The sequence below is a fragment of the Carassius gibelio genome, chromosome A2, assembly GCF_023724105.1.
Source record: "Carassius gibelio isolate Cgi1373 ecotype wild population from Czech Republic chromosome A2, carGib1.2-hapl.c, whole genome shotgun sequence".
Taxonomy (NCBI): Eukaryota; Metazoa; Chordata; class Actinopteri; order Cypriniformes; family Cyprinidae; genus Carassius; species Carassius gibelio.
Window position 1 is genome coordinate 10,256,527 of NC_068372.1, and position 27,474 is coordinate 10,284,000.

The following is a 27,474-nucleotide window of genomic DNA, read 5'->3' on the forward strand; positions in this document are numbered from 1 at the left end:
AGTGTGTTTTTGGTTGCCAGGGCAAGACAACCCTGCACAGATTACCAAAAAAGGCCCAGTTTGACGCCGGATTTGCACATTGTTTATTTCTTAAGGATAATGCAGTCCCAACGAAAAAGGGTCACGATCGTGTGTTGGAACCGCATGCGGTGAGTAAAACTGCTTCAAATATCTCTGTGTTGTTAACTTAGCTATCGGCGCGTAAGCACATCAAGTAAACAACATGCGATGTTGTCATCAAACTGCACGAGTAAAACTGCTTCAAATATCTCTGTGTTGTTAACTTAGCTATCGGCGCGTAAGCACATCAAGTAAACAACATGGGATGTTGTCATCAAACTGCACTTCCCACATGTACAGCTTAAAAAAAAAAAAAGACGACAAAGTGGAACTTAGTCATTTTCCAAATATATACAGTTTCAGTACATACCACATAGAGCCGTCGTTGCTGATGCTGCTCTTGTTAAATTTCAGCCTCTGGATCTGATTCTGGATCATACGCTGAATCTGACTGTTAGCCATGGTATGTTTTGGATGGTTTTTTCTTCACGGTAATGTCACAGCTTCCAAACGCTCTCAACGCAAAAGCCTACTGTCGCTCGTGATTCTTTAGCTCCGCCCACACGTCACGTCTCCAACCGGCTCCAACCACATAGATCAGTGAATGTCTGTTGTGCTCTCAGTGCTTTGCTATACGGGAGCGCGCGCTCTTCCGGCAGAAGTGCCCTTAGGACCCATATAAGGAAATTCCGCTCCATCTAACGTCACACAGAACCCGATGGTACCCGACGGGTTCAGTCGAGTTCGTGCTTAATTTATCTCATCTTACGCAGGCTTGGGCTGGGCTCGAGCTTGCGCTCCGATTTGTGAGGTAAATGAGCGGTCATGTGATGTGTTTCGATTCGCGCAAGAAAGATGCGTAAATGGATGCTGAGTAGGTGAAACGCAGGCTTGCCTCTGGCGATTACGTTTTGGTTGCACCAGCAACTAAAGAAAAGTCTGCGGTGTGGAAAAGTTTTGACCATGTTTATAATGAAAATAATGAGTGAATAATGACGCACCATCAGTGAGCGCAGGAACGTGCTTAAGCCATCTACAGTTCCTCTTCAAAAATATGTAGGCTTAGCCTAATCTCTGTGAGTAAAGGTTTTTTCAAATGGTAACTAAATATTCATTGAGTCTTAAATGCATCATGTGGACAGAGTATTTACGCTAATGTTGGTTCTTTTGTTAAATGTCAGCTGCTAGTGGCAAAGCAAATCCGGCGGAGCCTTTATCTTAATTTCGTTATTGCCAAATACCCAACCTAATTTAAAATTTATCTTAATTCAATTTGTTAAAAAGACTTGTTTTTATAGGTGCGTTGGTCTATTTATAGGCTAAATGAGCCTATGCCTATAGAGTGCTGAGATGTTATGATGTTACAGAGGACGTATTTTATTTTATTTATTCCACTTACTTCCAAGTGGTCTAGTCTACATTAGTTATATGAATAAATTATGTTAAAACCTGTATAAATGCCTCATTCTTGACAAAAGGCAAAAAAGCTGTGTGTGTGCACATTTGAATAATGTCGGGCTGTAAATGAGTTCGGGCTTTTAAAAAGCTGTCAATCAAAATGTACTTGTCGGGCTCAGGTCGAAACCTGTCGGGCTCGGGTCCTTGTCGGGCCTAACTTTTATGGCCCGATTACAGCTCTACTTCTTGTATTTAGACATCACATTCTATCATCCATTCTGGCACACGATGCCCCCTTTTCTCGATCCAAATCCAAATATATAAAGTACCACCCTATATGTTTTTCTAGTTAAATATACACTTGAAAATATATGACATAACTAAAAAGAAAGTTCCATTTCATGTTGACTTCACACGGCAATAAATCAAATCTCACCCTATTGCACATTTTTCTGCTGGCATCACCTAAAGCAATTTGACAATAACAGCTATAAAATGATCTGAGGGGAATTCTGAATTCCAAAAAGTAAAAATTAAAAAAAAGTGTAAACAAGTGAAAAGGACACTTACATATGGAGCTGAATCCAAGCTCTCTGTATTTACCACGACAGGGGGAGGATTTGCCTGCAAGAGAAAACAGTCCAGTTAAAGGATTTCAGCACATTTCCCATTCAATCCATTTCCATTCCATTTGTTGCATTTAACAGATGAGGTAACTAGGAAAAGCCATGTTAAGCATCATTCTATATATCAAAGATATATTCACTTACTCTCCACATGACACCACAAATACTACCACTGGCACTCACACCAGATTAACACAGCGCTGCTAGCATACATACGTACAAGGCATTTTATACTGCAGAACATGCAATGCTGAAGCATGAATGCTATTATAAGCCAAAAGTAGCCTAAAATTAAATCCACTTTCTCTCGCTTGCTCAATCTCTCCGTCAGTCTTTCTGTGGGGCTTTCCACTTCTTCCGGCTGGTTGACACGCAGATGCTATTAGTCAAGGGGAGCCGTAGTACTTTTCCCCGACTCTGGGGCTGATAATCCTTCAGGCCCATCAACGAGCAGTGAAACGGCAGGGATCAAGAAAAAAATGACCAAACAGATAGCAAAATAATCAGGTAGGGAGGGGTGCAGAGGGAAAATAGAGAAAGAAAAAAAAGACCTGTGATGTTGATGAAGAGATGACAGCGGGCTCCGCAGGGACAGTGGAGATTGGGATCACAGGGATTATGAGAGTGGAGGGTGGGACAGCATCTGTCTGCTAAACAATAGCATGGAAGGGGAGAGGTCAGGTCACATATATATATAAATATATATACACACAACAATATAACATTGCACTGGAATCACCACAAGGGGTGGGTGTAAGTGGGTGTAGAACTGTGTAAGCGAGATTGAGGGGGGGCGGGGGGGGGGGCACAATGAAGAGCTTCAAGACGCTCCTTTTGTGATTACTGAAGAATTCAGACAAGGAGAGAATGGAAATGAGCATGTGAATGAGAATGAGACAATAATCCAACCGCTCATGTGTGACGAGCTCTCTGAAGGACCATAAGTAGAATATATCACTAGGTACCATTCACACGGAATGTGCTTTTGTGTTTTTAAACTTCTTTTAAATCGAGCGCCTTTCAGAATGCTGTTTCATGCATGAAACGCTGCTAGAGACGTGAGCTCAACAGTCAAATACTTCTATGTTTACATAGAAAAAACTAAGGAAAATCAGCGTAATAGAATAAAAACCTGTAATTTACTACCACTGTAGGTAAAATATATCATGATTGCATCATGTTGACAGACTGAAAGCCGCATTTCATTGTTTTTACAGAACATTTATATTTCATAATCGTCTACTGGTGTTTTATCTTCAGTCATTTCAACAATTTTTTCAAAACATTTTTCTGGTATTATTTCTGAACAAACAATATGAGACAAAAATTTGTACAAGGTGTAGTTGTAGTTCATGCATCTTTTCTGCAAAGATATTTAACAGGGGATTTAACATTTACATCATGTTGACAACATCTGTGGTGCACTTGGAATAGAACTAGAGGGTTAATAAAGAAAAAGTTTCAACTTTCAAAAAGATTCAGTACATTGGGTTTACTTGATTTTAAATAATACCAATGGCACTTTAAATATTGTGGTGCCTAAACCCCAAGCATGAGGTCCGCACAGAAACTAAAATTAGAGCTGGTCAATAGCATTGACTGGAGTCCCACTTTAACGCTCTTCTGTAGCCCTTTAATTGTGGGATTAATTGCACTAAATAAATCTAACACATTAGCAGATAAAAAGCTTGGCATCGATTTGATTTAACAATAATTGACATTCGAAAAGGAAAAAAAGATGAAAATATATTACACAACAATCAAGACAATATAAGAAATGTGGGACTGGAAAACCACAAAGAAACGTGGTTACAAAACAGAGGCACTCCGAGACAAACAAAACGTCTAGTGATGTCAATGAAAGACAGACACCACTGAGCAAAAATATCCACTGGAAGACCACAATTTCCACACTACCACTGAAAAAGAGATGTCCGAGATCAAGATCAACAAAAACATGACAGAGCACACCAGTCATGAGTCTAAAGGAGTAACCCAATTTAATAACATCAAGAAGCAGAAAAGCATCCTGAGCCAATGATCAAAAAAGTCTAAATGTCGAGCTGCTCTTTTCTCTACTCTACTCTAACTTACCTTATCAAATGACACAGAGGGGCAAAGAGAAAACCTGTCCTCCGGCCCACTCACTCTGGCTGTGCTCTTGGTGGGGCTTTTCTTCACACTGTCCCGCAAATTGAGAAACTTGGTCCTGGTTTTTCCTATATTTAAAGGCAGGGTGCAAGAGTTGTAGCAGATGGGGTGGACGGAGCCTTCTTGGGTCATCATCTGCTGGAGATGCGATTGCTTGAGGATGGAAGTGGACGGCGGGATCTGCCTGAGGTTGACCCGCGCATGAGCGGCATTCCTCCTCTCACAGCTGTCCGCTTCACGGCATCCGTACTCATGGCTGGAGTAGAAGGTCGTCATGGTTGGAGGAGTCGGTTTTGAATTTTATGACAACCAGGTCGATGATGAGAAGGCTACTGTATTTCGGAGAAGCGCTTGGCAATAGACAAACGGAAGGAAATTCAGCCCAAGCTCTCACACATTTGAATGCGCGATGATCCTCTTGCGTTCTCTGTATCTCTCTCACTCACCCATCCTTTCATCTCTTTCGCATTCTCATACCAATTAGAAAGCACCAATGGGTAAAGGCATCAGGCACGGAATGGCTTTTTCCTGGCATGAATAATCAATGCTGAGCTCCGATTCACAAACAAAGCCAGCCTGCTGAAACAGTGCCAACTCACAGAGCAACTGTAACCTAACATGAGGGGGATCCTTATAGTAAACAGCTCATCACCTACAAAATTAAGAATATCTGACCTCCTTGTGTTCCTTGAGTCAGCATGGGGGATCCTTTCTGTCATAGCTGTTGCTGCTGTGTGTGACCATAGTCAGGTTGAAGGTCAGGTTTTGTTCAATTGGGGTCATCCAAAAAAAAAAAAAAAAAAGAGCACCACACAAAATAAAGCATATTTCATATGACCACTTTTGTGACAGATGGCTTGCCATAATGTATAGATGCAAAGGATCTTTCCTTTGGGAATATTCTGAATAGATAAATGGCCTAAAATAGCTGCGACATGACAACTCAGGTGACTGGATTGGAGGCTGATTTTTTTTAAGTGGATTTGAATTGATGGGTCCGAGTGCACCAAGCTGTTAACAGCCACTGCTTCAGCATTTAGAGTAGTCTGTGTGCATCTCAGGAAGCAATGCAATTCCAGTGCCATCTACTGGCCACACAGCCCCCAACAAAATTACTTGGACAATTTTGCTTTGATGATCACAACTACCTGCAAATAATACCAACTCCTGTACATTTTAAATAGCACATACAAAGTATATAAAGTATGTAGTTTCCCGCATGCTAGGATCATGTCTGTGTCAGAAATCACTTCAGATGATATAGCACTAGGGTGAACATCACAAAAGTATATCTGGGTCTTTTAAAAATAAAAAATCAGTCAATCATTCAGTTTAGTTAAAAGATCAAAGCTTATATACATATATATATATATATATATATATATAGTATTGAAAATCATTGTGTCTTAATGATTTTTACTTTTATACAGATACTTTAAACAATATAATGTTGTCACTTAATTTATTTATATGACAAATCACTTAAATAAAGTGTTTTTCACAATACAAATAGTTTCAAAGTCGTTTTATTGAGAAATTATTGATGTTGATGTTAACAATGCCTAAATGCATAATTGTCCACATTTTAAAAAAATTACAACTGGGCAATTTTGGCAAAGATAAAGAATAATAAAGCAACGGACATTTGCTATATTTAGTGTTTATTGTTTTATGTGAGTGTGCTGTACGTGTGCAGATTATTTGGACATACTTGTATTTGGAAATTGGCAAGTTATTTGTTAATTTGTTATATCATCACATGAGGAATTACAAATTATTTTGTTCGATTTATAACAATTTGTTGTAGTGACTATCTTATTAATTATTTGGTGATGTGTATCACTGTCACAGTTAATATACATATAAATAACAATATTTAAGATTTTGGTCATATTGTCCACTCCTGAGAAGTTTAACTGTAAAGTTACTTGAAATTAATTAAAAATTTACTTGAAAGTCATCCCATAATAATTACGTATTCCTGTATGTTCATGCGTGTTTCTTTTAGACTGTATGAGGGGGATTCAGCTGTTCATTTATCTCTCTGACCTTCAGCTGGACTGCTGCTATTATATCAAATCATTTTTCTAAGAGTTTGGGCAAGAATGTCTGCTAACACATGTAGTGGCATTATTTGTGCTTATCAGCATATGCGCTGATCACACAGTATCAAGTAAAGCTCACTGATTAAAGACAATTATTAAGATAACTAATCATACAGCACTAACATTCTCCATTGCAACCATCAGTGCTGCAAAGTGGAGCCTCTGCAGTTATACTGCAGACCTCTGGCTTCTATCCATGAATCCATGCGATGAAACTAAGCAGTTTTCATAATGATATTTTGATATTTAAGTATTTAAATGATTTTTTATAATAAAAAATAATAATACATGCAAAACAAAAACTGTTAGCTCAACTGCCACAACCATGAAAACCGTAGATTGGCAGTGAACAGTGAAATGCACATGCATAGCATGTTTATTTGAAAGCGAGAACTTGACATTGCCATATATGAATCTGTGTCCATATCTGCATGAGCCTGCAGAACTTACCTGACTTGTCCTTGATACGATACAATCAGTGAAGGTATTGAGGCGGGTGAGGCCAGAGAGAACATGGCGCCAACGGGACGGCGTCTGTTTTGCAGTCTCCTCAGAGGAACTACGTATGGACCACTGTCTGAGCTTGGGTCCAGATGAGCCACCATGGGCTGAACAGGTACTGCTTCCTCGACTTCCCCTGGAGTACAGGGTGTTTCCACCGAAGATGTAGTTCATCACTGCGAATACTCTACGAATGCACACCAGCCACTTCTCAGACCCGTGTCAATGACAAAGACAGGAAAACAAATCTAGCCAAAGTCTAAGAGTTTTTTCAAACAACTTCCTTAATTATGAGAGTGGCTTCCTGCGCTGGACATATCAAGGGATTTCATCAGGATTAAGCCTCAAGTGTGCTGTGTAGTCATGCCCCTAGATACTCCATTCTTTCCAAGACTAACTCCGTGAATCAGCAACCACCATCCAATACTGCTTCGATTCAGACACATCAGAGAGAAATAAGAGAAGAAAGTATTTTTTGTACAAAAGGTAGCTGCTGTTTTTTTATCCTCAGGATGCTGGGGATGCAAACTCAAAGATGGTGATCAGACGCTGGACAAATTACAAGTTGGCGCTACTCCATTCCACTGAAACCATCTGTGCAATTCAGAGCGCTTCCAAGATAGTAAATTTGAAGGCCATCAGATGATTAACAGCGGCCTGTCCAAGTCCAGTTGGGAATGTCACTCTGATCAACCAACAATGCTTCCGAGCGTCAAAAACTGAGGTCAAGTGAAAACTGGACCCAAACATGCTTCATTCTGGAATGAGGTTCAATCAAAAAATTTAGAAGTACTAACAAAAACAAACAAAAAAATATATATATAATTTATTTTGGAAAGGTATTCTCCAGGTCCAGATCAGTTGGATAACCATTTGCTGTGGATGCAGTGCCCGACCTCAGAAGATGCCTGTTGCATACAACAGTTTTGTCGATGTGCCACAAGTGCCGGATGAGTTGGCTGATTTTGTCACCAGGCTCTGCCTCCACTCTCTTGGGAGCTTAAAGCCATGGCAACTGCTCACACATCTAAGAGAGCCAGCAGGATTTCCCATGCAGGTTCCAGTCCCCTGTTTTGCACCAGACATTACAGTAAACACACTTTATGTTGACGTATTTATTAGTTCACTAGAGCCTACAGCAGGGACTGGATGGTATGAAAACATTATAATTCGTGTGTCAACACCATGTTGGCTCGAATTCTATGATAGTCTTCCATGCCCTCATGTAATCATATAAACCCTTTGCACATAAACACCACTGAAATATACTGAAGAATAGTCATGTCTGGATTTAGCTTTAACTATTGATTTAGAGGGTAAGATGGCATCCTAAACAACAATGCTAAAGATCCTCCCTCTGAAAAGATTGACAAGAGATATGGCAGGACATCAATAAAACATTCCAAATGACCTCTGAATACACTATGTGCATGTCTAATGAGATGGCAGCAAAACCCATTTAGAGCCCCCTCTTAGAGCCAAGCCTGTCACCTTGCTAAATGACATTTAGAACAGTATGCTGCGCACTGAAAATCAACATCGGTATGGATGTAATGGATGGATCTAACCAGGTTAACATGTTTACAGTTAACAGGTTAGGTGTGTGCAACTGTAACAGCTACTGCATGAAGGTACCGACTTTTTCAAAGTTTTCAAATCCTCCATAGATCACCAAATGGAACACACATTAGGCTGGCTATTGATGGGGTCAGACTGCTGGTCAGCTTCTCAATAGATGTTGATAGCAAAATCAGGATCCATGTCACCACCTTTTCTCTTGATTCAGTGTCTAATAAAAGCCTGTTCTGTTCAGGAAACATGAAAGAACTGCTGCTAATGACAACTGTGCCCACAACTGTGACCAATTCAATTTCTTTTGTCAAAAGAGAAACGCAATCCATAAACTATTAATTTCAAAAAATAATTAACCGGTTCCCAACTCAAATAAATACATGGTCTAATGTAGATCCTGAAGTGCTGAAATATTTGCAGTAATAAAAATCATGATAACGTGACAATATAATTTTATCGGTTTATAAAAGCTTTGATTCAATTTGAATGCCTTTTTTTCATTTGAGATCACCTGATCTTCAGCAGCCTTTCTGTAGCGTATCTATCAAAGCTCCTTAATTGAGGACAGCATTTTGAAGGACAACATTTTTCAGGGATTAACTGGATGCATGTTTCCACCAGACAGAATCTGCAGACTTTTATTCCATAAAAAAAAACACATTCAACTATAATAAGATACATATTTCTAAATTTTTTCCTTGTGCACTGCATGCAAAAACAACTACGGAACATGATCATTGTTTTCTGATTTATGAATAAATAACTGTTATGAGCAGTTACTTTTTTTAGTGAAACAAAACATGCTATGTGACCAGTGTAGTTTAATGAATGACTGATTTCTAATATATTAACAACACATTTTTTTAATTATACTTTTAGTCTTATTTTTTCATTTATGAGAGGACTGCTGAAAAGAAACAGAAGCAATGATGGAGAGGAGAGGGAGCACAATCAGGAAAAGACCACAAGCCGGGACTCTGACATGTGTCAAAAAAACAACAACAACAAAAAAATTATATATATATATTACAAAAGAAATAGCCCTAAAAATTATCATTTATAAGTAAATAAAGTTACTGGTTATTGGAAATGCTACACTTCTGCTACACTTATTCCCTAAATAGTTTATATAATTAACATAAAGAGAACTGCAATATTCATTAAACAGAGAGCTTATAAATCAGAATTAGTTTTACTAGAAACAACTAGGTAAATCTGTACCAATGACCAGCCCTTAACGCCACAATTATGTGGATATTTATTAAGTTTTCAGAGGAATTATGTGGGCAGATTCCACAGAGGCCTAATGCTAACAGAACGTCTGTGGACAGCCAAACACTCGGATTGTTTATTACTCTTTTCGTAAATGAAACATGATGTAACCCTAAAACTCGCAACATATCCTGTGGGATACAAGCATTTGAGAGACTGTGGGAAGAGGCAGGGAAATGTAGGTCTCATTTCTTGGTTTCATGTTGAAAGGATGTTCAGGTCATACATTCTTTGTTTAGCTCACGGGCAGCATTTAAACTGCATGGCCACCTGTAGTGGGAAATCTACTCACCCTCCTATAAAGTTTATCTAGTTCACATATTTACACGTTGGAGGGAACTAACCAGTCTAAAAAGCTGTTGTTCAGCATTGACATTGAAATTTTAATGAATTAAATGCTTACATTTTTTTGTAATCTGATTTTAAATGTTTGTATCTCAGGGGATATGTCGCCCTTTTAGGAGTATAAATCGGGATAAACATTTTTAAAAAAAAGTATATATATATATATATATATATATATATATATATATATATATATATATATATATATTAGGGGTGTAACGGTTCACAAAATTCACGGTTCGGTTCGATACGATACACTGATGTCACGGTTCGGTTCGGTTCGGTTCGATACGTTTTAGATACAGCAAAATGTAAAAACATCTCAACTTTTCAGAATGCCGCAAGCGCACCGCGGGTCATGTGACAAGAACCAACCAATCAGCTTCATCCTTTCCCGTAACAACGTTGAGAGCTCAGCCAAGATGAAGGAACAGCTGATCATAGTTGTATATGGATTGCAATTTTGAAATAAATTCAGTAGCAGAGCTACTGCAAGCGATTTTTAGAGCTGCAAATCCATTTATCCTTCGCTGAAATTTCCGCGTCTCATGGAGAGAGCACGTCATTGTTGCTTAGCAAAGACAGACGCCTCAGGAGAAAGACGCGCTTAGCGTTTTCCATGCGTTTTTAGGCACGATATGTGAACGGCCCCTAAGGCGCTCGCTCACTCAGCACGCGCTGAAGGCTCGTTGCAAAATGTCTAATGCATATAACAGACCAGAAATATAAGATCCTAAAATAACCAACAGGTCTGGTGTTTGGGTTGGATTCCCTGTAAGCTATAGTTTCTAAATGCTGCAGGGATAGTTTGCTGCGTGCATGTTTCTCCTTTTTTTCGTCTTTTCCCAGATAGTACTGACGCATATATCCCAGATATTCCCGCTGGTTTTTTTTTTTTTTTTTTTTTGTAATCCCGCTGGTGTACCCTGTCATGTTGCAGATGCGACATACCGTTGTTTTTTTATCCACCACTCTCTTGCCATCACCATTATAGCTTAAAGGGAATCCAAAGTGCACCCAAACACCAGACCTGTTGGTTATTGGAGGATCTTCTCATTTCTAGTTTCTATTTTGCAACGAGCCTTCAGCGCGTACTGAGTGAGCGAGCGCCTGCTGAGTAGCCTAACATAAACATATAAGATGGTGTTTTTTTCTTCTTCGGGAGTGTCAGGGGCGTTGCCTGTTACGTTGTTTGGGTTATTGGGCTACCTTGTTGAACGCATATCATTATATTTCTTTCTCTCTCTTTTTTTTTTTTTTTTCAAATATAATTAATTACTCCAACGAACCGTTCGGTATACATAATGCGTACCGCATACCGAACCGAAAGCGTCGTACCGAACGGTTCAATACGAATACGCGTATCGTTACACCCCTAATATATATATATATACACACACACACACACAGTGATTTTGCAACTTGAGCTTTAAAAAATCTAATCTTTTTGTAATCTTGACAAAACAGATATCGTTGGAAAGGTCTGACAGTCAAGGGTTCCATATTTGGAGACTGTTTTGTAACAGTAGTGGTATTGTGACAGAAAATTATTGATTTGCGGCAGAAAACTGCATCAAAAGAATTCAATAGTGTTTGGGTGTAACCCATTAGTTATTTTTGGTATAGTGCCCAAACTAAATCTCACAGGAACCACAATTTTGGTGTTATGAACTTTGAATTAGAATATAACTTGGTTAGACATTTAGATTGGAATTTTTTGTCATATGAAGTGCATATTTAGTATAAATATATAAATAAAAAAAAGTATACTGCATCTTTACCTCAAATTCTAACTTCTATAACTTTTTTATTCTCTTTTTTTATGCTTTCACTTCAGTAATCATTTGCTATGTGTCTTCTTTAAAAAACAACAACAACCTTACGTCTGTAAGCGTAAGGAATTACAATCATGTTGTAACAAGCATTGATAAACAAGTTATCTGTTTTCAGTTAATTTATACCCCTGGCAGAATATCCTGTGGGAAACAAACATTAAAATCAATATTAAAAGTCATGTTTTGAAAAAATTATCAAGTTGTATTATTTGTGTCCCAATAAGATGTAAAATAGCATTAACTTGATTTACTCATGTCTCTATGGTCTTGCCATTTTTAGGGTTAATCTACCCTTTTTGGAATCTCATTAAGGTTACATTTACTCAAGTCTTCAACCTGAACAATGACTTATTATCCGTAGGGTTTTTATCCAGATAATGTAGCAGTTATAAAGAGGCCAAGTGTAAAGTATTTTGTCTCTTGATAGGTACTGGAATGTATGTACACAAAAATAAGCAAACATGCCTTCCAACAACCCTGCAATACGTCCCAAGCTATCATGGGTTTTTAAACATGTAACATGCCTTTGATGATAAATGACATGCATCATTTGGTGACTAGGAACCATAACAGTATATCTGAACAGTTAAATGAGCTGAAGCATTCCAATGTGTTCAAAAATCATGATCGGATCAGGGGCAAAGCATTGGTGCCATTCACATTTGTAATGTACATGCTTTGTGCAGCGCAAACCATGTGTGTGTGTGTGTGTGTGCGTGTAAGACACTGCAAGCACTGCTGCATGACAGAGGCACGCAGGTTGCCAGGCAGCAGAGGGAAGAGATATGTGATTTCACATTTTCTCAACAAAACATGATGACGTGCCAGACATCACACATTCACGCAGGTGACTGCCACAATGTAAAAAAGAACAATGCTCATATTTCGCACAACAAACCAAATTACTTTAATATGGCCTTACGAGATCAGTGCCTTCAGACTCCATGACGTATTAACAAAAAAACTACGCACCTCTGCTTTGTTAATGCATCTAGCTTCACAATATTAGGCTGATTATATTCTCTATACTGCCTTTTGAGTGGAAGGACATTTTACTTGTTATGAATCTGATTAATGCCACTACAAATGATGCACAATAAATTGTTTTATATGAAGCAAATAAAGTAACTTATGTCAACATTGAAAACTAAGTTCAAGCATTCCTAATTTGCTTTACAGAGAGAAAGTTCTGTAGTCACTGCAGTGATTGACACGCAGCATTTTCTTGTTGCGGAATTCCAGACCTACCAACAAGTGCAGATGTCGCCTCTTGGTTCTCCTTAGGGTACCCATGATCCGGCGACCCATCTTTTTAGCATACCACACTGAGCTGAGCATTGTGGGCTACGGCTGGAGGAGTGTGCGTGTGTGGGGTTCACGCTCCGGTGAAATAGAACTCGTTTCCTGACTCTGACCTGCCCCCCTCCACCTCTTCTTACGCCAACATCTCAAAAACAATTTCTGCACAAAGTGTGTGCACTTGTGCCGGCGACAAAAATATACGGTGCAGGTACCTTTAAAGAGCAGAACGTAGGGCAAGAGAGAAAAAAAAAAATAGGCTGCCTGACGCACACAAACTGCAGCAGAAATAAAGCGCTTCTCAATCGCTGCACCCCCCTGTACCGCTTCTCGTTTCACCTCGTCTCTCACACTGCTGTGGATGATGCAGTTCCTGGCACACTGATGCGATCGCGGCTGTGCAGTGGTGGGATGCAAGCTCAGTGTAGACGACTGCAGGTGCCTGTGTTCATCTCTTTCAGCTCAAAATGAGTCAGCAGGAAGCTGAGAGAGTGAGACTGGGTGCTTGACTTGGCTAGCACTGACTGCTCTCCTCTCTGATTGCCTGAAAGAAATTATTCCACAGCCTTGCGATGCAGACGTAGCTCCAATGCTGTGCCTCTCTGGCAAATGGCTGCAAAGTCCATTTACTACACTTTGATAAGAGAAAACGATGTTTTCCTCTTTTTTCCTCACGTTGTCTTGGAGATGAGGCAAGGTGACATCCTTCCCTGTGCCTGTGGTAATTCCTGGGATGTAGGGGACGGCACTATGGCACCTTGACCTCTTTGCATTTCTTTTGCTCTCCTGATGGTTTCTTGAATGTGCGATCAAGCCATTCAACTTTGCCACATGGGGAGATATATCAGGACTGACATCAATGATTGGAAATGGAAGGCAGCTCAAGGCTCATGACCTCAAACCCATATCAACACTGCCTCGTTCTCAGATGCTTGCGGCAAATAAAATGCTAATTGTTTTCAGGCCTGAATAAGCACTTCCACTTTATAAATCCCAAGACCAGAAAAGTCACTCAGAAAAAGGAGTTAACAGGGAATTTGCTATTCATCTTATATAATGACCATTTCATACAGTAATCAAATTTTAACTGAAATCTTCAGTACAAAATCCTAAAGCTGGAAAAAACATTGGCCATGCGCTGTGGAAGCAAAGGTGCTTCCATGCATGACGGAAGCACCAACAGATAACGAATGCAACAGCAAAGCTATCGCTGCTACATATGCAGTCAAACAACTATTGCATTTAAAAACACAATCTATCATTTAACTAGAACCAACATGTGTAGATTCTAGCAGGCTCATGCAACTATCAAAATGAAATACTGCATAAATGCAAATAGGAAAGACAATGAGAGGTACAATGCAATAACTCTTCTGTACCCTCTAATGTCAGCATTAAGCCTGTCTGATAAAATGTATGAAAATCATCATGAAACAATGAAAAGCTGCATAGACCAGTCATGCTTATCGCATGGAGACGACTGACACCAGTCCGCACATGACTGACAGCCATTTGACAAACACAGAACTGGCAAGCTGCAGGTATTACATCAGAAGCACATAAAGATGTTTGCCAAGTCAGACGAGTGACTGTTACCTGGACGGACACAGGACTTTGAGGGTACGGGTTGGAGATGGGAGTAGTAGGAAGCATAGGACTCTCCTCGTTCACTACAGTTGACGGCCCATCGAAGATGCATTCCAGCGACTCAACCTACAGAGGGGCATTGAACTCACTGTATTACAATACAAGCTTGAATTGAAGGTGCCTACAATTCTCATCATGAGAAGATGATAAAGAGAGACAGACAACAGAAAAAAATGAGGAGTAAGGATCTAGAGCTGGAGAATGTTCACCTTGACAGACTTTTAGGGCATCATATGCATGTTTGAATGACCTATGATACCCAAAAATGCAGTCCTTAAAATAGGCAAGCTCACTAAGTTTTGAGACAGAGTCACCAAAACAGACAGTGGTATGATAAGGAAGATTCATTTGATGAAACACAAACCATATATACAGTATATTAGAGGTTCACCGACTGCGCTCATGGTATTTCCCACTTCTGACATCTCACAATGTTAAACCGATACCGATATTTTTTCTAAAAGTGTGCATTATCATTTGAGTCAAATTCTTATATTTAATCGGTTAACACATTTGGGCTGTTATTAAGCAAATTAAAGTATCCGTCAACAAAATTCATCTTTGCAATGCAGAGGAAACAGAAGCTGCATATGAAATGAGAGATGAATGCATTTAACCTGCAGTTACACATACATAAAAAATATTTTAATACAGTTAGTGGCAGCATAGTGGCAAACATATACATATATATAGAATACTTATATTTGAAATATTTGAAATTTTATATGTGAAATTAAAACTGCCAACAGGTAGCAGCAAGTCACTGTAAATAAGTGAGTCATTGAGATTAAACCAAATCTTTTAACGAATGATTCACTCAGGAACTAAACACCCTCATGTCGCTCAGAGACGCAAAACAGCACTGGGACAGTGTTTAGAATTATTTTTGTTGGCGAAGTGTCTAAAACGTCTCTTAATATTAACTTGTTTATTGAACAGTTGTATAAAATAAATAGCACATTTGTAATCATGCTGATTTCTGGAGGAAAAACAGAACTCTTTTTGTGATACTGATTAATTGTATGAAATGATATAAAGGCCCCATATCTTGAATTTTGTGATGCATTTTAACTGAATCATGGAGTGAAATAACGCACTGTAAATGCGCACGTGCACTAATCTAACCTATTAGACTTTAGGTGCTCTCTGTAGGTGTGTTTTGTTTGGATTTAGCAATACTCGATAATGTCAAACCGCACATTGTAAAACAACAATTAAAAAATGTGTAGATTTAAACCATCTATTCAACTACATGATTCATTCACTGATTCATTCAAAGAGAGATGTAATGAAACATGCTGTTGAAATCATTTTAACTTTGAGCACCACGTTAGAAGGCTTAGCTGACCAGCAAAGTGTCAATGCTAAAACAGAGATTAGACATTCCTCGGACATGACAACCTATTTTCACAAATATATATGACTCGCAAGTAAACGCACATGCTCAATTGATCTCTCTCTCGTTCACTGTCTATTTAAGCCTGTTAAGTGCAAATCTATGGAGCCTCTGTAAAAATCAGAATGGTACACATTTTTATCATTACTTACTTATTTAATATTCAGTACACATGCACTAAGTGTAAAATGAGTAGAGCATAATCCTATGAAAAACGGAAAAAACAAAGGTTCTTGCATTCTTCTGCGGTTTGCTCATCAATAATGTGGTACTGTGATATTGTCAGTTATAGTGACAGCCCTAAATTAAAATTTTAGGTTGATTAATTTAGGTTGATTATATATATATATATATATATATATATATATATATATATATATATATATATATATATATATATATATATATATATATATATAAAATCACCATGATCGAAGCATTAATCCCAAGTGGCAACTATGAGGACTATATTAAATGTGAATTTAACATTGAAAGTTAATGTGATATAAAAACTGCTACTAATCTTTCATTGTTCAGAAAGAGAATCATTTTCACTGACAGTCTAGAGTTAAATCACTCTCAGAAAACTCCCATTAAAATCACTGAAACTGTTAACACTGTGAAATCAATATCTTATTTACAAATTCCTACACACACGCGCACTTTGTTGTTTCTGACGAGAGAATTCACAAGAAAGAGGTATTCAGTTATCGAGCGAGTGAAGGAAACACCGGCATTTTAGCGATGGCTCATCTGAACACCTTTGATTGGCCAATGCATTCATAAGTTCAACAGAATCTTGTGTGATTGGTTATAATGTGCAGCGATGTAAAAACGCATCTATCTCTGGCTCAGCACCAGCAAGCGATCACAGATCTGAATTTAGCAGCTGATGATATGACTCGCTGAACATACTCACACCGGTGTGATTGTATTAAAATTAAAATCTTAATCGGCTATGTTTTGTCTTTTGGAATCTGTATTCAACTTGGTTCCCTTCTTTTATAAGCCACACACGTACAACAAACTAATGTCATAGTGGTATCGTGTACTGTAATCAAGTGATGCCCAAGTCATTACCTATTGAACAGTAGACAGCACATGCGGTGTTTATCTAATAAAGATCTTCATCGCTAGCAAATAATAGCCTTTGCAGATTTGCTTTCAATTCAGTGCAGTTCCATAGCCACGTTTTCAACGCTGCTGATGTTCTTAAACGTTACAAACGTTAAAACTGTGATGAGCGAGCACCTCAGAGGAAAACATCTTGGCGCTCTCCGGTGTTACGGTTTAACTGGTTACCGTGTGATCTGGTGACCAACTTCCTGGTTCAGGTCTGATATTCTTGCGCTTGCGGCATTCTGAAAAGCTGAGATGTTTTTAACTCTATGCGGTGCGGACGCGCCTGGAAAAAAATGAGCGCGTCGCGACCGCGTAGCTTCCATTATGAGCGCGCTTATCGCGCGCCTACATTGGAAATAACTAACTTGAGCGCGCAAGAGACGTGATATGTGAACAGCCCATTAAAAGACAGCGCGCCGCGAGACAACAGTCACAAACCACCGAGCTACCCCGAATCAGCTCCAGATCTCTGGAAACCATGCTAAACCATAGCAGAACCCTGACTACATTTTATGGATTGTGATGCTAAAGAACATTTCATGACGTCTCAGACCACTGTAAATTTATGGCTACTGTCGTTTAATTATAAACGCTATCATAAGCTCATATTTACCATAGTAAAATAATTTCCTTTGCCTCTTATTTATTTTATACTGTAAAAACTTCTAACACATAGGTTGAAAATGAATAAAGTTGGAAATATTATATTAGAAGTTGTACTTATATATATTTTTTTTAATTTATCCAAAGGATTCATTAGCTAATTAAAAAAAGAACATTAGATTAATTATTTATTGTAATAAAAATAATCGTTAGATTAGTCGACTAATCGAAAAAATAATTGTTAGATTAGTCGACATAAAAAATAATTGTTAGTTGCAGCTCTAATTCACTCATTTGCCAATTGGTTTGATCAAGCCTTTGAACAAAATTGACTCAAAAGAATGAATCACAGAGAAAAGTACAAGTCGCGTTTGGCATAAACTGAAGCATTTATAACATTAATTTCATTAAGATAAAGTAACAAGAGGAGCGTCGCCCACAGTAACGAAGTAAAAGTACCGATTTTTCCCAAAAAATGTACTCAAGTAAGAATAAAAGTACCCATTTTTAAATACACTCCAAAAGTATTAGTTACCCCCCCCCAAAAAAAATTTACTCAAGTAAATGTAACGAAGTACATGTAATACGTTACTACCCACCTCTGGCCATGAGTATATCAGGGCCTTTACACACGACAGCATTTTTTTATTTGTAATTGAGTAAAAATAAAAATAAAATAAAAAATAAATAAAAAATACACACTCTACTGGTTCAGCTTTGTTTGCACTTCTCATAAACATGTCTTCAATTAGAATGCATTTCAGCTAAATTATAGGCTTGTGCTCCAGCACCACACTGGTCAAACTTTATTTTTGCAGGCCCTTATATTGGGTCATATGAGATCTAAAAACTATTCAACAACAAAATGATAAAAAATTATATTGACTAATCATTTCAGCCCTATTGAGTTCACACATCCAGCACAATCTACACTGTGGTTACAATATCAATAGACAATACCGACAAGGATCAGGGTAGAAGCGCCACCTATGCCAACTTCAAAGGGGGGCACAGGATAACTTTAAAAGTATGCAAATGAATAAATCATCATATATATATATCAATATATTTTATATATCAATATATATATATAAAAAAAATTAAACAATATTCTCTCTTTATATTTATTTTTCTTTTCTCATATTTCTCTTTTTATTTCACCGCAATTTTTATTAAAGGACAGAGTTCTGGAAAACAGAACAGAACTTCCTGAATCAGAAAGTCAATCGTGGTTAATTTAATATATTAAATTAATTAAAAACTTGTATTCATTAATTATATGAATAAAAGGTTTGAAAACAAGCAGCTTTGTCATGATTACAGCAGAAATACCAAAAATATCCTAGCATATACGACGGGGTCTCATGGGGGGGATGGGTGGGGTGCTGTTTAGAGGCTCCCTGAAGAGGTGACTTCCAGATAAGCCTAAGCCATAACTATATTGTAAGGATGTGTCTGAGATAGATGGAAGGTTGTGAAGTGGTCTGAGGGAATGAAAAGGTGCCGGTTTAAGCCTTAAGCACTGAAGGTTATGAAAAATGGCAGATGTTATTTCTCCTCCGCGGTTTGTTATGTGCATGCTTCTGGCTTAGGCTCTGATAGGGACTGAGGGGGAGCTGTGGGGTCATAAATCTAAAGACAGAAGAGAGCACTGGAGCACAACATGAGCAGGACAAGGGCTTGTAAATGTTCACACATACATACTACTTTCTGCCTTACAGCATATTCACCTTCTGTGCTCACCCTGCTGCCTTCCACTTGGCACACAGAGATGGTGTTTCTTATAGTAGACATTTCAAAGCTGCTCATCTAAAAGCATTAAATACATGTCCCGTGTTTTATACATAAACTCTAATAAATGTTAAATCTTTGAAAGAAGTGAGGGGGGAAATACTTGTCTTTGTATCAACTATTCCAGCGTTTCACATTTATCGGTGTCCATTCAGCAATACAACAGATTATAAATCAGCCTGTGGGCCCAGCAAACCCGTCTGCTTTATAAAGCACCCTGCACACTAATAATTCCACTGAAGCAAGTACATTGGTGGATTAAGAGCCTTTAGATCTATCAGCACAGCATTTTCCATCCTAATCTAATAGTATGTTTTAAATAAAATTATTCATTTTGATCACTTGTGGTAAAGAAAAATAACAAACAAGTTGACCATACAAAAGCAATTCTTATGGCTGTCCAGCTGTTTTCTTGAAAATTTCCAAGGTGGGGAAACCATTCTAAAACCTAAAGGGTATGTTTGTGTGTTGTGTATGTGAAGAGTGAGGCACACAGTTATAAAAAAACGGCATGGTAGAATTTGGACAGTGAAGTGATCGACAGCACAGCAAATGATAAAATAGGTGATCTGATCAGGAAGTCTCGATTCTAAGACCAGGACATACCTTCACTGGGGAGATATGTGCATGTGCCACATAGCCGTGGATGTTCTCAATCTGGGAGAGGTTCTTCTCAGCCACTTGGACCAGCTCTGGCCCAGGAGCCTCATCAGTGAACTGTGGTGAGCTTTGCTCCTCTGGAGATCCTGTGTCTTCATCATGGTGTCTGTACTTCTGCAGAGAACAACAGTCAGATAAGATGAGATGAATACCATGTCATAAGGACATTTGAGGTTTTGATTTCCCTTTGACAACTGCTTGGTTTTTTTTATAGTAAGAACATAGTTCAGTGCAAAAGGATGGATAAAAAAAAAAGGTTTGGGGGATTGCAGATGCTGAAATTTATGGAAATATTTGACTGAAAGTAGAAATCCAAGGAAGCGTTTGGTTAAAGGACTGTAACGTAATGGCTCATTTCCACCAAGTGGAATACAGGAATCATACAGTTCTGAAGCAAAATCAGGAAGTAAATAATTTATACTCCCTCACTTTTAATGTTTGGTGAACATTACACAATATATTTGAAGTACATTTTGTAACTAACTACATTCATACACATTTTAATGATATAAATACATAAAACTATCAAACCATTCCCTTGCACTAAGTAGTGCTTTCCCATGACGATGAATGGGTTTCCCTTCCCCTAAAATAAACACTGGTACATGCCTACACAAAAAGGTAGCTAATAAGCGGTTTCCACCCAAGTGAAGGATTGCCACAGCTGCCATGGCAACAGGTTTATCAGCTACTGACTACTTCTCACTATAGGTGAGCTCGTGATTCAAGCAGCTGACAAAAAAAAAAAAAATGTAAAGCTGACATAAGGCTCATTGACCTGGTTTACCCACTTAGATTTATGCATTTTAGCACGGCGTATAATCAGTAGCCAGATTACAAAAAAAAAAAAAAAAAAAGAGATCAATTAGGAATTGATACTAAAAAAAACAAGTGTTTGGTTTACTTCCAATTAAGCAAGCAACAAGAAATTTTATATATCATCCATGATGTTTTGGCAAATATTGGATTATTATCTAGATAATTTAGATAATCTTAAATCTCACTCTACATAATAATGGCAAAATTAAATGTGTTGCCCATTTATTAGAAATTTTAAATGAGATGAACAGAGATTTTAGAGAGTATCCAGAAATACACATGAACAAAAACCACGACCACGAGAGGTCGCTATAGGTCAATATTAATTTGAATTTTAAAGCCCACGTCTCCTGGGTTCAGCACAACAAAAAAAATGTTTAAACTGTGTCTGAAATCAATCACTTTTTCATACTTTTACTATTTTCTATATGGTGAATGGCACAGTGTTCTTTTTAATGAACAATTCAGACAGTGTAAATATGCTTTCTATTGGGTTGAATGAAGTCTTGTTGTGCGAATCATACAGACGAGTCGGCACAGTCTACAAAACATCTAAGTGACCATTATTCACTTTGGCTGCATTCATCTTGTAAATAAAAAATGAAGAAATATGCTTAGGCTGCTCTGGCCATCAAAAAAATTCATTATTGAACTTTGGAACTTTATTCCACATATTTTTAGAGCATTATTTCACATCTTAATTGTATCGTATTTTGCTCAAGCATACATAATTTTTTATGCATGAAAATATATAGTTGATGAAAATGATGTTGCGTCTTCATTAACAAGATGAGCCAAGCCTATAATGTTATTCGAGGACTACGGGACATTCAAAATACATCCTAGGCTACTCTTGTCCTTAAAAATGTGCGTTTCTGTTATAATTGAGTGACGTGACTTACAGCCAAGTATGGTGACCCATACTCAGAAATCTTGCTCTACATTTAATCGCATCCAAAGTTCACACACACACACACACACACACACACACACACACACACACACACACACACACACACACACCGTGAACACACACCTGGAGCAGTGGGCAGCCATTTATGCTGCGGCGCCTGGGGAGAAGTTGTGGGTTCGGTGCTTTGCACAAGGGCACCTCAGTCGTGGTATTGCCAGAGACTCGAACCCACAACCTTAGAGTTAGAAGTCAAACTCTCTAACCACTATGCCATGACTTCCCCATTATTGGACTGCAATCAGATAAGGGGGCATTCACATATCTACAGTAGTCTCAGTATGGCAGCCGCAATGGATAGATAGACCACCAAGATGAGAACTAGCTATCTGAAACAATAGGCTTAGCACCCAAAACGGTAGGGATAAGGTGACCAGACGTCCTGTTTTTTCCAGGGAGACAATTCATTGTTGATTAACGTAAAGTACAGTGCTCGATCAGTTTGCAGTGCTCAAATACACACACAGCAGTCCAAACATCTATCATGTAGAGCAGGGTTACCCAAAGTGGGGTGTGAGATGGTACCACAGTCTATGGTTAATACCATTAACAAATCAATAATTACAACATTTTTGCAAATAAATGTTCCAGGTTTATACAAATGTGATGTTAATGTAAACTCTTAAATGGATAAAAATAATTACCTTTTGGGAAACCCTGTATTAAAGAAAATATTATGATAAAAATTACATTGTAAATTTAAGTAATATAAATTTGTAGAATTTGTTGAGAGTAACAATAACAATAGCTATGTAAATACTACTAAAATACTGTTATAACTGATTAAGAAATATGTTTTAAAAAGTTAAACATGCAAATGTGCTATTAAATAATTGAAATATTTACTTAAAATCTCAGGGGGTACTTCCAGTACATAATTTAGGTCAAAGAGAGATAGTTTAACTGTAAATTACTTGAAACTATAATTTAGCAGAAACATATTAACCTCTAGGTGTAAGGTCTAAGGGTATTTTTTGGGGCCTGGAGAGGTTTGTTATGCCCTGACATTTGTGCTTTTTTCTAAATGGCTAAAGTCTAATCTCACTGTAATCAGCACAAACTGGGCTATAAGAAGAAGAAGAAGAAGAAGAAGAAGAAGAAGAAGAAGAAGAAGAAGAAGAAGAATATGTGAGCAGCATTTATGTACATGATTGTGTTTTTGAGATTAAAAAAAAATGTACGCGTGGTTAGTGAAAAACTAAGTGTTAAATCACTTGAATAAGGCCATAAAACACATACAGAATATTGGTTCCCGGGACTTTTGAGAACCGGTGCTTGTAGCCTAGAATTTTTCTTTCTAAATTATGTGAAAATCATCTTGTTTACTCAATCAAAGAATACAATATATTGATTAAAATTTTCTAAGACACTTTTTGTTTGTAAAAGTCATATGCGAGTAGGCATCAACTATCATGAATATCATTATGGTTTACACCTGAGAAAACAAAGGCCCGCATAATGAGCTGCATAATGTATTTATTTATATTATTTAGAATATATTTAATTATCCCACAACATAATTTAATATTCACTTGCGAGTGCAGTTTATTAGGAACAATCAATCAAAGCTGACTTTCAAAGTTGTATTTTTTGCATCATTACTCAAGTCACACAATCCTTCAGAAATCGTTATAACAATCTGATTTTCTACACAAAACATTTATTGTTATTATTATTATAATTATTATTATTATTATTATTTATGTTGAATCGAGCTGAGAATATTTTTTTCAGTTTTTTGGGGGGGATAAATTGAAGAACAGCATTGTTTGTTACATTTGTTACATTTACATTTATTTGTTACATTTATATTATTTACATCAAGCTTTTGAATGGTATAGTATCAGAATCAGAATGAGCTTTATTTCCAGGTATGTTTACACATACAAGGAATTTGTTTTCATGACAGAAGCTCCGCAGTGCAACAGAATGACAGCGACAGAACAAAAAACACAATAATAATAAAATAAAAAATAAGTAGCTAAGCACTTCGTCTTGGCGCAGTAATATCTTCACTCGTGAAAAATCCTCTCACCGGGCCCCGCTCCCTCTAGTGAAGATATTACTGCGCCAAGACGAAGTGCTTACAAGCACTTGCCATGGTATTCCGCCATACAATATAGTTATCCATTTTACACGCTTAGAAAACCGCAACGTTTTGTCTTGTGTTACTGTCCTAGGTCGAGTTACACTACGCGAGTAACTGTATTTAAATAGGGAAAACGTGGAGGTGTTTGGTAGCTTCTCTGCTTGGCCCATCAACTCGTCTTAGGTAAGGGAAACACATAGTTTAATATGAAAACACGGTGGAGTATCCCTTTAAGCTGTTTAGGATGGAATTTCTAACAGTTCCTTTAAACACTGCTAAAACACCTATAAGTGACATTAAGCAATCCAGTTACACAACATACTGTGACTAAGCCTTGTCAACATTAAAAAGTCACAGAAGTGTCCAAAGACGACGTTTTTTCTTTGTGCATTTGGCCACAAGTCTTTCCCTAACAATAACGCCATGTTATGTAATTCTCCTCCAACATCCATAAATGGAAATATCAGCAAGACAAGCATTAAGATTTGCTTTGATTAAGATTGATTTGTAGGTGTTGAATGTATAGAGCATGTAGGCAGAAGCACAAGACAGAACAGGAGAGCTCACAGTCTTCCCTGATGAGAGCATGAGGAGGAGGATCTCCTGGCAACTACGACCACTCATTATTGAGTCATGGTCCTCGGTGGCTGAGGTAAGCAGCTCACTGTTCAATCTGAAGCTTTCCTTGGATATACTGGACACTTCACCTCTGCAAACTGGTATTCAAACTGACTCCAGTTTCCACCTCTGCACATTGTGCCAATATTCACAGCTTTAAATGAGAACTGCAATAGCCTGCTTTATACAGCAATTTGTCAGTAAGATGAAATGTTTTACCCACAGGTTTAAATTTCATATGATGAAACATCAAAAAATACTCTATCGTTCACTAATGTGGCATAAACACTGTGAGACAAGTTATGTGCCGATGTTTAATACTTATGTTTAGGGAGTTGCTAAATCCATAACTTTAGGTATAAACAAATAATAATTATTATTAAAAGTAATAATAATGCTAGCAAACACTTCTAATTAGAACTGAATTAAATAAAAAGAACCACATTATTCTGTTATAGAAAAAAAGATGATGAAAGAAAGAAAGAAAGAAAAGCAAAAGCAAGTTTTAAAACAAAAGAAAATGGATGATTATTAAAATGGAAAATTATATTTGGATGAGACGAGATTTCTTTGAGGACGTTGGGTAAATTTATGTCCCACAAACACACTTTTCAACTCAGTGATTCAGGCCTTCCATTTCCTATGGTCGGTCATTTCTGACCGAAGACCACGAGTGTGACAATTTTTTAACAATAACTTAGCTTTTTCGAATCATGCCCTCGGTTTTTTTTTGTGTGTGTGTTCACCTACCAAGTGCCATAAATGTCACCAAGTTTTATACCATCCTGGTGAAGCAACAATTTTTGTATAATTCTCCAGTCAGAAATGACCAAAGACCGCATGAAGTCGGCCACACTGACTCATCTCTGCAGTAGTGATGCGCCTCAATGCATGTTTCAAACGGATTACATAATCTGAGAATATTAGTTTTCCATTTGAATTGGTTCATTTGAAAAGTAGGTATTTCGCTACATATATTTTTAATATCTATAAGGCAAAGATACACAGAGTTTCGCACTCAAGGTCACAGAAACAGATTGCAGAAAGCACGTCCTGATTGCTTTCATTATTTTACAAAAGCACATTTTGTTGTTATTGTGAGTGCACACAAATATAAGTAGCATCTCTTATCTGTATGAGCAAAACTTATGGAGTATTTAAAGAAAAAATGCCACCGTTTATCCATATTCCACTATGTTCTTCCCTCAACTTAGAGCTGATATGTATCTCTCCTGGTGATTTCCTAAGCGGATAAAAATGATGACTATAATGTATGGCGAAAGAGCACTTTGCAGCACCTCTCTCTCCCGTCAATACAACCAATGTGAGGAGTTTTTAGAAGTGATGATATTACTGCGCCGAGGTTGAAGTGCTGCAAAATGCTCTTCTGCCATACATTATATAGTTATCTGCTTAGAAAATTGCCACGTTTTATTTTGTGTGACAATACTTAGTCATGTAACTACTCATGAAACAGTCTTTAAATATGGTAAACATGGAAGTGTTTGGTGGCTTCTAAATTCATCCCTGTTTGGATCTTAAGGAATAAATGGTGGCAAGCTAAACGCTAGCATAGTGGCGCCGAATGCTAAAGCGATTGAGTACACGCACTGGGATGGGAGAGTACGTATCAACTCGTTTAAGTTGAGGTTAGAAAATAGTAGAATATGGAAAAACAGTGGCGTTTTTGGCATCGGCACCTCCATCTGTCCTGTTGTGAGCTACTTTTCAGTTTCCACTCCCTGGGCACACACTTACACCAGGTCTACAATAAACGCAACAGTTCTGTTAGTCACAGACTGTGTGAGTTTTTTTTACGACTAAGCAACTAATACAATTTTGGTTGACCAAGCCTCTTGTGGTTAGTCGACTATTAGGGGGCAGCACTTCAGAAAAATCCACCAGCTCCTGCACATTCTTTGGTTTTCCAGCATCTTCTGCATATTTGAACCCTTACCTAGTGACTGAATGATTTTGAGATCCATATATTCATACTAAGGACAACTGAGGGACTTATACATGACAATTACAAAATGTAAAAACATTTACTGATGCTCAAGAAGCAACACAATGCATTAAGAGCCATATAATGTAAAAAATTGAAAAAATAATAAGCAAATGTAAAATATTCCATATACACTAATCTTTATCATTTTCATTAGAGTGCTAGTTTTTTACTGCATACAACAAAAACTGCAAACTGTGATGTCTAATTTGAGGACAATTAAGGTTCTTAAAAAGTCAAAGTAATTCATAAAGACATACAAAAAAAAAAAATAACTCCAGTATCTTTAGTTTCTTTCAGCTGAAGTAGCTTACATCACATTTCAGTTTGGAATCTCTAAAGAAAGTTAGCAGTTAGTGTCAGAACAACTTTACATGTGCTTCAGAAATCTTGTTAAAATCCATTAGGCAACTTCCCACTAATTACAACATAAGATCATACTTAAAGGGATTAGTCATTAATAATAAAGGGAAGCAACCTGTGGGCAGATTTGATCCAACTGAATCTGCATGATGTAAAATGTAAAATTTCATAGCATTTCCATATTCTATTGATAAAAATAAATAAATACCACTATAAACATACATAAC

General features: G+C 37.6%; 1 protein-coding gene across 18 annotated transcripts in view; it reads right to left on the reverse strand.

Moving 5' to 3' along the window:
* Positions 1-27,474, reverse strand: part of LOC128022506 (discs large homolog 1-like protein) — a 126,627-nt gene that overhangs the window by 49,673 nt on the left and 49,480 nt on the right. For 5 of the 18 annotated variants that reach the window (XM_052610198.1, XM_052610183.1, XM_052610155.1 and 2 more), the window contains 4 exons: positions 20,330-20,497; positions 14,761-14,877; positions 2,636-2,734; positions 2,029-2,082 (listed from right to left, as the gene is read on the reverse strand). In XM_052610198.1, the coding sequence (XP_052466158.1) occupies positions 2,029-2,082; positions 2,636-2,734; positions 14,761-14,877; positions 20,330-20,497 (438 nt within the window). Of the gene's footprint in view, positions 1-2,028; positions 2,083-2,635; positions 2,735-13,113; positions 13,516-14,760; positions 14,878-20,329; positions 20,498-27,474 lie in introns of those variants that run through there. The other 13 variants (XM_052610266.1, XM_052610207.1, XM_052610229.1 and 10 more) reach the window with 6 other exon arrangements.